Raw genomic sequence first — 10,731 nt, 5'->3', positions numbered from 1 at the left:
AGTTCAGTTGTATCTCAGCTTCACTATTTATATGTGGCTAGTTTTTCTCACATATCTTATCTCCTAATTACTTTACATCATCTTTTTAAACCTTTTTTTATTTCTGTTTTTGGGGATGGAGGCATCACAAAACTCTTACAACACTTTGGAAACATCAGTCTTCCCATTTCCCTAAATTGCATGTGGAGGAGTAGAGGATAATCCTGGCATGGGAAGCTTGGACCCTAATGCCCCAGCCATTTAATAAGCCATGAGCAGACATACTAATGGACAAATCTGATCAGGCAGTTACAACAATTTCTATGCAAAAGCAGTGCTTCCAAATGGAGAGTGCATAAAATTATGCTAGTGCTGAATCTATCAGTACCCTGATTATAAGCACTTTTATATTCACAAAATTATCTATCACCTCTACGCAGGGGATAGCTACTGACTTAGAAAAAGAGAAAGCAAATGGAAAGACCCTACTATGAACTCTCTATGGTTTAACCTCCTGATTGTACTTGGATTTGAAAATTTAATTAGAAAGTAATTACAGAGAAACCGGAACTATTGCAGAGGCCTCTCATCACCAGGCCCAGGAGGTTTTCTTGGCAGCTGCCTGCAGCACTAGAATATTTCTGACCACTTTTTTACAAAGCAAAAGGCAGACTCTTCCTAAACACCACTCTGCAACAAAAAAGGCTTTTGGCTGATAATCCAATCTTTTTGCAGACAAACAGGACGGGTTTCCCGTTGGGTTGCTGGCGGCAGAGCGGCGGAGGCTGCAGTCGCCGTTGGAGTTAACTGCTGCACCGCAGCCGCTTCCCTCTGGAGGAAACTCAGGCAGAGCTGCCCTCTTTCTTCATCCCTGTTTGTTATTTCAACAGACCCAGCAGCAGCCAAGAGCAGAGAGAATGAACAAATGGGAATAAAAATAAGTCCTCTAAGACACGCAAAGCATAGGCTAGTTCTTTTTTTAATCTTTCTGCTTGGTCATATATCTATTGTGTTTCAGAGCTGAAACAGCAGAGGGGTTTCTTACAGCAAAGCCAGATCAAATACAACTTTCAGGTAAGCATTATACTGTATGTACCAGCCTCTCAACAAAAGTGAGGGGGCTGCTTTGCTTTATCTTAGACAGGAGTTTGTCCTGCAATGAGCTGCGAGGTCAGAACAGTTCCATGCCAAACAGCAGCATCTGAACAGCCACACATGCCACCAAAATTAAATATACATTAATCACAGCTGAACTCAAATCATTTAGGCCCAATGGTTGGATAGGTAATTTCTGAGTCACAGAGCCCTGTTCACATGCCAACTAGAAATACCTTGGGGAAAAAAAGAAGGATGGTTAGGGTAATGCTCCCCATGGCAACCCAAGCATCTACACAGTGAAGCTGCTGCAGAAAGAGGATATCTCTGCTTTGCTCGAAGGAGGCTCCATCCCCCCAAACCTCATCTAGAAAAGGGGATCTACACAGCCCTGATGAGTACAGACTGCTCCAGAAACAAGGAGCTTGTGAACATACCACTGACACTATGTACCTACACATCCCTCAGCTTTATGCAAAGCCATTTTGGCATTCCCAGCAGCATTTTTTGGAATTAGGGTGCTGCTGCATCAGCAGTCCTGGGCCCTACAGCCTGAACCACAGGTTTCATTCAGGCCAATTATAGCACATTATAAACAGAGGATCCTGCTTGTTTTGGAACCGGCACATAGCGAGCGGCAGGTTCTGCTTCCACAAATAGCCTGGGAGCTGCTGAGGACAGGCTCACATCCACCAGCCTGAAAAGTGCTGGGGTTAAAATGACACCAACAGGGAACAAGGAGGTGTCCCCAGCCCGGCCAGAAACTGGAGTGAATAAGTCTGAGTACCAATCCCCTATGGGGCCAGGCTCTGCTTTAGCAAAACCTTTATCCAACCTACCTACAGGAAAACTGAGCTTTCATTCTGAACCTTCCTTGAATGTTTTAAGTAGCAATATTTAATAATCACAGGTATAATTTTACAGGCAAACAGATTTTGTAATTTTTGTGATTTTGTAATGATTTTAAGGCATGTTCATGATATGTAATAAAAAAGGCAGGCAATTCACTGGTTCTCAGGGAGCCAGGGCAACAAATTCACATTGAATTCAATCAGGCACCTGCTCAGAGCAATTCCCACTAGGGAAGCCATTCTATTCTCTAATTATAAAACACTGCATAATTTTTCTAATTTTTTGAATATTACTGTGGTTTTTTTAGGCAAGGAGACAGAAATGCCAAGTGTGATGTCAGCAGGCAGCAGTACCTGAGAGCACAACTGCTCTTTCCCAAAGCAGAGAGCACTGAATGCCAACTGAAACATGGTTGGATATTGCACAATAAGAGAGAAGCTATGCTGTGCATATTTGGGGCAATGGAGGCAAGGGTTTGACCCCTTATGCCCTTGGGGGTTGCTCTGCCAAGGCCAGGTTGCTATATCATTATGATAAGGGTAATCCTGTTAAGCAAACACATCAAACAAACAAATTCCTGATTGCAGACCTTGTCTAGGCAGATCTAAGCCTGGGTTAAAAATGTGCTGAGTGTGCAGTCCTCTGGCACAGCACACCACGGGCTGAGAGTGATACGTAGGGGCTTCTGTGCCTCAGGACCCCATGCAGGCACTCTCTGAGGCTCAGGCTGATTCCTGGAAGTGTCTAAAAATTGCAACGGAACAAGTTCCCTCTCTTTCCCCTTCACTTCTTGTGTAGAAGAGGACAGATGACTCTTATGTCAGCCTGTTTTGCTTCTATATTTATGTCCTGCCTCAGGCTCACAATGTTCAGCTCAGATGCAATCCAGTCTGGTCGCATTAATACATCTGGGAAAATATTTTTAACAACCAACATCAAGCTGAAGGCCAAAATCGTCCACAGGCACCAGGAGCTCTCTGACCCCTCTTGACCGCTTGCTTACAAAACAGAAAGGCTCCCCACAAGGTACTCTGCAGACTTTTAAGTGCCAAGCATGTTTTCCAGCTTCCCTCTGTAACATGCTGGATGAAATTTAATCTCTGCTGCAGCTCTGGGATTTCCCCTAAGTTTCCAAAAGGCTGAACGTGGCTGTTTTATTATAGGTGCCAAAATCAAGGCTTAATGAGAGGTGGGCTCTGAATCCAGCCAAGGTGAAGAGGACACTGATGACAGCCTGTGAGCATCCCTGAGGACTTGCAAAACAGCTGCAGCTGAAGGAACTCATTACCTTGCTGCCCACCTCACTCTGCCAGACCACTTTAACAAGGAACCAGAATAAAAAGTAAGTTTCAAAGCCTTAAAAACTGGGTAACCCCACTGATGGGCAACATCAACAAATCCGTAACACCAGCTGAGCCATTTATTCAGCCTCTCATTAGCTGGGACTGATGTCTGACAGCAGTCAACCCTCACATATACTTCCTACAGAGCCACTGGTTTTGGATTTCCTTTCCAAAACAAAATGTATCAGAGCTTCACTTGGGCTCTCAAGAATCAAAAATGGGTAAGGTTGGAAGGGACCACTGGAGGTCATCTAGTCCAACCCCCCTACTCAAGCAGAGTTCCCGGGAGCACATTCCTCTGGATTGTGTCCAGGCAGCTTTTTTGTATCTTCAGAGAAAGAGACTCCTCAAGGTCTCTGGCAACCAAGATTCCACCAAGAATCATTGTGGATGCAGATTTTTGGAATTTGCTCAGCAACAGCCAGAAAACAAGAATAGCAAGAGAAGATTTGCTCACTTTGTTGTTTCCAAAGCAGATTTTTCTTTCATGCCATGGATCAGAATGGAGCTGATCCTATAATGAAGCAGAGAAAGCAGAGCAGCCAAGTTTATGGGTAGCTCCAGCTCAGTGTGAAATGGTGATTCACAAAAGTCAAGCAAGCAGAGACTGACTGTATTACAAATGAAGACTGAGGAGGAAGAAGAGGTGGATGCAGAGTGAGACAGTGCAATGGTGACTCATGAGAACAGGGCGAGGTTCAAGACTCCTTCCCTGGACACAAGGGGATGCTATCTGATGATTCCAGCAAGGGAGCCAGGAGCATTGCTCCAACCCAGATCACTGCTGACTCTCCAATCAGCTCTCGTGTTTCTCAAATTAAAATATTTTTGCACTTCCCAGGAAAACTTCTGGATCTTTTCCAAACTGATTTGATATTCTGAAATGAAAGGACAGCCACTAGCCAAAATGCTCCCCTGAGAGACTGAGATGGGCAAAGAGACACACAAAAGGCATGTACATGACCCAGGTGTTACAGACCCAGGTGGTTATAGGAGGGAGGTGCTCTCATCTCTGCATCTGATGTGCAACAGCCGTCCATGGTGAACAGCCCTCACTCACCACCACACAGGAAGAAGATGTACACTCCTCCTTATCAGGCAGCACCATGCAGTTCCCGTGCTGCCTTCCCATCCCTGCTGCTGCAGGCAGCCAAGGGCCCTGAGATGACAGAAACAAAAGACAAGCTCATCAGGGGAACCAGCAACAGCAGAAGAAATGAAACTGAAAGGTTTCTAAGAAAATGTTTGTGTGAGGCTTCCACGAGGTGTCAGCAACAGCTATTATTCATCAGAGCTGAACAGAGTGCCTGGGGCTACCATCCGCCTCCTCAGACGGCATGTCCTCACCACAGAACAAATCCTGTCTAGTGACTGCCAGCAGCTCTGCTGCTGTGTCTCTGTGCAGGATGGCCAGTCTCTGTCCCCTGTCTAATACACCACAGCAGAGGGTGCCCCACACACAGCCCAGACCCCAAGGACCAGAACAATATAATTGCATACTATCCCTGACCTAAAGAACTCACCAGCTGAAACAGGATGGTCAAAGGTGCATTACTGCATCTCCTGTGCAGGTGAGATGCTGGTGGCACAGAGACTGAACTGAAGATCAGTGATGTCCTGTGGAGAGAGGGGGACATCGTGTGTATATTCCAGCCCACTGTCCCTACACAAAACCCCTGACTCTCTTCATTCCTTACTGCACTCTGAAGATGGGCAGTTTTAGCTAATCAGGACGTTAAGGCATTTCTCTCTGACTTATTGAAGATCTCAGAGGCTAAAGGTGAAGTGGCAGCTGTGCTGCTCCAGTCCACCAGGGATCTGACCTTTGGTCCTGAGCCTGCCTTTTTCCAGAGGAGACTGGTAAGTGTTCAGAGTCAAACCCATGCACAAATTCTTCTCAAGGACTGGAGTAAACCCTGTATCCTTCAGCTCTATTCAAGAATGAGGGATGTACTCTTTGCCCATCTTCAGTCTCATGCTCAAACCCAGCACTAGACCATGTTCAGTATACTCCCTGCTAGTGCCTATTTTTATTTTGCTTTTAATTAGACACACAGTCATGTCTATTAAGTCAAAATTATCCTGCCCTCAATTTAATGAAAGCCTTAGGAAGCAAATGACGTCTGCCACAAGAAATGGCAGAGCTTTTCCCTTTGTCCAATTACGTAGTTGGGGTTTCCGTAGTATTAAGAAGGTTTTAGTTGGTCACTGGCTGGGGAAACCAAAGGATCAAGGTCCTGGAGGAGGGTGAAGACGAAAATAGCTCTGAGGGGATACGTCACGTTACTTGGATGTGGCTGCACTGACAGAGTAATCTCTGTCATGTGCCAAGGAACCTGTGATAAGCCCTCTCATAGTCGGATTGGTAATAAGATCGGTTACTTAATTCAAAGTGATTAAAACTAGGCTGGGCTGCAAACAAACAAATCATGCTCATGGGTCTGTGCAAAAAAAATATATATATATCAGACAAGTAAGACTTTTCTGGACTGTCCTGTCACATCACTAGTGCTGAGCACCACGCTCTATAAACAGTTTTGGGGCCAAATGTAATCCAGTGCAGCCCACAGACAGACTGCCTTTCCTACAGGCAAGTTCCCACTTCAAATGTATGTGACAAATACAATTTGCAAAGGGTTACCCACCAGCTGCGAGGCTGAAAGGACTTGGCACACTCTGGCCTATTTTTAAGCCAGTGCTGGGGCCCAAAGCACACTGTGGTTGTAACCATTTCCACCACCTCCACAGGAGAGTTTGGCCCGTGAATAACAGTGCCACTTCTACCCCAATGACATTAATTTCCCACAGAAAAGCCACTTTGGCTTTGTAACTGTGCTAATGCCTTGCCTTTGGGCTCTGACACTACTTGGCTTGCCCAGGCATATGTGCAGGATGAGTAGAAAGGGCTGGGCAACCTGACATCACCACACCGGACATCGAAATCAATGGCAATGTCCTGGCAACAGCTAGAAAAGGATTTGGGATTCCCATCAGGGCATCCCCAGAGCAGGCGGCACACAGAGATGTGGTGGGGACCACTGCCCTCAGTGCTGGGCAGCAAGGCACAGGCAGACACAAAGGAAGGGCTGTAGAAGCAGCAATTTTTAAACCATTTCTTTCGGTCCTGCACTTCGGTGCGAGTTATCCCACGGCTGCAGTGACAGGACGCGAGGGACAGGGCAGCGCCCTGGTGGTAGCAGGGAGTGGTGAAGCGGCTGCCTTTAATGGGTTTTCACCTGGAATCGGAAACAAGCGGTGAAAGAGGATTTTCCGTGCCGTGGCTGACATCCAAGACGCCGGGAGCTGTGGTGGATCTGCGGGGATCCTCGGATGACGAATCGTGCTGACAAACACTGGACGTAATTCTCTCCAGCAAAGCAGATCAGCGTATGTTATCCTTCTTCTATTTTCTTCCCTCAGATGTGGTCAGCAAGAGTTTTTAAGTGTGGCAGTGACATGCATTATCCTGCCCAGCTCCCCCACCTGCCTGCACTCCCTCACACAGACCCCGGGGTTTGCTCTGAGCATCACGTGGCAGGGAAGAAGTTAGGAAGCAAACCAAGCACAGTTTAGGCATTGTTTCCCTGGCTGAATGGTGGTTCAGAAGAGGCACAACAAAGGGGATGGCTGTTCCTGGCCAGCTTCATACTCATCGGGGTCATCAGGACAGTGGGTAGCGTGATGTGGTGTCCCTTCCTGCCTTCCTGAGCAGCTTCACAGAGAGGGCTGCAGGGAAGCAGAGCGTTTCAGGCCCTGTCTGGTGATCTCCCTCAGTGTGCACGAGTGTCTCCCATTCCAGCAGCAAACAGCAGCAGTGGGACAATGCCAAGGACAAAGAAACCAGAGCTGTGGCCTGTGAACCCATCAGCAACTGGCACTGCCCACTGCCAGAGATGTCTGACCTTCCTGATTGAGAGGACAGTGGCTGCAAGAGGGGGAGACACTGGGGGCAAACATAGAGGAAAAGGGAAATGATCTCAGGGAGTCAAGGATGGAGCAGATCCCAGTATTTGCTATCAGTAAGGAGGCCTTATGAGAGAGCAGATCCCAGTAAGGCCAGCACTTTCTCTTACCTGTACACATGCATTTTACAGCCAAGGGACTGCAGGGCCCAAGAGGAGCCCCTGGTGCAGGGCTGTGGGCAGTGCTGGGCTCACCCCACACCAGGACCATCTCTCGCTCTTCTGTAGCCCAAACCTGACAGGTGCCTGTCAGAGGGAATGGCTGCAGGCAAATGTCACTCTCTGGAGACATCCGAGAGCCCCAAGTTTAGCAACAAGCACGTGTACGCACACGTGCGCCGGCCGCAGGGCAGCGCCAGCCCCCAGCCCGAGCCACCCACAGGGGCGGGCAGGGGCCAAGCCAAGAACGGGCATAGGCCGGGCTGGGCCCTGGCGGGGCGGGCACGGGGGTGTGTCACCGCCTGCCCCCGGCACCCGTGTACCCGGGCACTGCCCGTCTCAGCCTCCCACGCCCGGGGGCCGGCTGTCCCACAGCCCCTGGGCACAGGCCCGCTGTGGCCCAGCTGCCGTGTGCCCTTGACCCGTGTGTCCAGGCTCTGGTGTGCCCCACATCCTCCACGCTCAGGATCCCATACCCCCGGGACTCTGCGCCCTCTGCTCTCTGCATCCCTTAACGCCAGGGCCCCACACCCTGCATGTACACCATGTACCCGGACTCCACACCTTTGGGACCCCAGAGCCCCGCACTGCTGGGACCCCATATCCCTGGGACCTCACAGCCCCCGGGAACTCCGATCCCTACACCCCCGGGAGCCCCCACCGCCATACCTGAGGAACCCCACATCCCCGTGACCTCCTGCTCCCGGGAGCCCCGGTCCCTACGCCCCGGGACCCTCGTTGCCCCGGCCCCCGCCCCGCGGCATTCCCGCCCCGCCCCCGCGGGACTCCGAGCCCTCAGCCAAGTTTCTTGGAACTTTGCCTCCCGTGACGCACGCGCGGGCGCCGGGCCCCGTCCTCCCGGCGCAGCCAATGGGCGGCCGGGGCGCCGGGGCGGCGGCCAATCGGCGCTGTCCGGACAGTTCCCCGGTCCTGACCGACCTTCACCGCCCGGCCGGGGGGGCCATAAAAGGGCCCCGCGGCGGCGCGCGGCGCTCCCGCCTCTCCACTGCGGCGGACACGGCACGGGCGGCACCGCGGCACCGGCGGAGAGGTGAGCGCCGGCAGGGAGGCCGTTCCCGCCTACCGGGTCTCCGTGCACCAAGGATGTGGGCGTCCTGCGCACTGCCGGCAGGCCGTTCCCCTATACCGGGTGTCCGTGCACGGGAATCGGGGTGCGCGGTGCACCGCGGGGAGGCCGTTTCCGCGTACCGGGATCCCGTGCGTCAGGGACATGGGCGTTCTGTGCGCTGAGGGGAGGCCGTTTCCTTGTACTGGCTCTCCGTGTACCGGGGACGCGGGCGTCCCGTGCAGCGGGAGCAGGGAGGGAGGGAGCGGTGGCGATCCCGTGCTCCGGGCTGCGGGTGTCTCCTGCACCGGGGTGTCGCGCCGGCGGGGAGGCGGGCGGGCCAGCCCGGCGAGCCCCGGAAGCAGCGCGGGGAGCCCCGGCCGCCCGGCACTGACCGCCCGTCCGCTCCCGCAGGTCCGGGCCGATGGTGGGAGGCAGCCCCCGGCGGAGCCCGGCCGCACGCCATGCCCTGGAGCGTCCGCTGGGTCGGCGGCTGCGGCGCCCAGTCCCAGAAGCAGTGCAAGAAATCCTCCTTCGCCTTCTACCAGGCGGTGAGGGACCTGCTGCCCGTCTGGTTCCTGGAGGACATGCGGACCATGGAGGTCTTCCACTGGGAGGACGGGGGCAAGGTGAGCGTGTACTCGCCCTCGGAGGCGCTGCTGTACGCGCTGGTGCACGACCACCAGCCCTACGCCCGGCACCTGCTCACTAAGTTCCCCCAGAGCGCGCTGGCTGTGCCCAGCCAAAGCTTCAGCTGCTGCCAGTCAGCCCCGCACCTGGCCATGGCCGTCCGCTACAACCGCGTCCGGGTGCTCTTCCGAATCCTCAAGGCCATCCAGGCCTTGCCCCCGGGCGACAGAGCCGCCCACCTGGACCGCCAGGGCTGCAGCCGCGTGGAGGGCGGCAAGACGGCCTTGCACATGGCCTGCGAACTGGTGCGGCCCGAGTGCCTGCTGCTGCTGCTGGGGCACGGCGCGGCGCCCTGCCTGCGGGACAGCGCCGGGAACACCCCCCTCGACACCCTGCTGCAGCAGATCTCCCACATGCCGGCAGCTAACATGCGTGCCAAGCTCCTCTGCTTCGACTGCCTCTTCTTCTTCGTGCCTCAGGACCTCAAGTTTGCAATGAAACAGCAACTGTTGGACAACCGGCAGCAGTGGCAGGACCTGCTGGGGGAGAACAGGTTCCAGTGGCTGGTGGGCTTAGCTCCCCCATCGCTGTTTGTTGGAGCCATGCGTGTCTTGATCAGGACCATTGCACCTGAGCACTTCCCGGAGGCTCTGGATAATCTGCCTCTGCCTCATTTTCTAAAGCCTTTGGACTTGAAACTGGAGAGCTAGAGGGATGGTATGAGAGCCTCCCGCTCACCTGACAGAAATAGACTTGTGCTAAAAATGTGTCAATATACAAAGCTGCTAATGCAGTGGCTAAGTATCTGTTTTACTGAGAACAGTATTTTTTAAAAGACTTGTATCCGGCACTTTACAATATATTTTATTTAAAGATCCTTGTGGTGAGGTGAAGGCCATGCTGCATTTTATAAAGATGTTCTATGGCATGTACAAATGAGGGTATGGGGAAGAATGTATTTGTAAATACATCCAAATAAACCAGTGGCAGATGTGATCAAAATACAAATGAACTGAAAACCCTGGAGTGGCATGTGCCTTGGAAAAGCGTGTGCAGGGTGGGGGTGTATCTTTTTGTTAGGATTTCCCTGTTACATAAGCCTCGCCGTCCTGGAACAGGATGACTCCTTTTTTACAGCTCTCCTAATACATCTTGGCAGAGATGCGGGGTTTTTTTTTAAAGGCACAGATGAAAACTTCCTCGTCTTGTACACGAGACCAAAGAGAAGCCAGATACTGCTACAACTTCCCTAAACAAGGCTGGCAAGGATTTGCATCTGAACAAAATGTATTTTAAAATACACATAAATAACAGTTGGCTTCCTTGTAAAGTTGTCTCTGTTCCCCTTGGAGGGCCAAGGTATTTCTTTTCAGGCAGAGAGAGATGGAGCACACGTGTTGCTGTGGCTGAAACTGTACCCATCCTGGCCGGGCTGGACCCTGCAGGCCCTCTGTGTGACTGCTGCAGGGTGCGGAGGGTACCACAGAGCAGGAGGGACAGCCTGCTGTTCTCAGGGGGATGTAAGGAGGTGTGACAATGGCCCAGGATGGTAGTTCATGACTTTTTTCAGTGGATTCTGGCCACTCCACTGCTGCTCCCCATCAGTGTGTGATGGCTCAGGTTCAGCTGAGAGCACCGTAGCAGT

General features: G+C 52.0%; 1 protein-coding gene across 1 annotated transcript; it reads left to right on the top strand.

Annotated features, from left to right (window-relative positions):
• Nucleotides 1–8,231: 8,231 nt before the first annotated feature.
• Nucleotides 8,232–10,404, top strand: ANKRD9 (ankyrin repeat domain 9). The gene is made up of 2 exons (XM_063399409.1): nucleotides 8,232–8,441; nucleotides 8,871–10,404. Exons 1-2 carry the CDS (start codon nucleotides 8,261–8,263, stop codon nucleotides 9,794–9,796), a joined length of 1,107 nt encoding a protein of 368 aa, XP_063255479.1. The 5' UTR covers nucleotides 8,232–8,260; the 3' UTR covers nucleotides 9,797–10,404.
• Nucleotides 10,405–10,731: the final 327 nt, after the last annotated feature.

The sequence above is a fragment of the Prinia subflava genome, chromosome 5 (genome assembly GCF_021018805.1).
Source record: "Prinia subflava isolate CZ2003 ecotype Zambia chromosome 5, Cam_Psub_1.2, whole genome shotgun sequence".
Classification (NCBI taxonomy): domain Eukaryota; kingdom Metazoa; phylum Chordata; class Aves; order Passeriformes; family Cisticolidae; genus Prinia; species Prinia subflava.
Note: the sequence above shows the minus strand (reverse complement) of the source record. Positions and strands in the feature narration are given on the sequence as shown.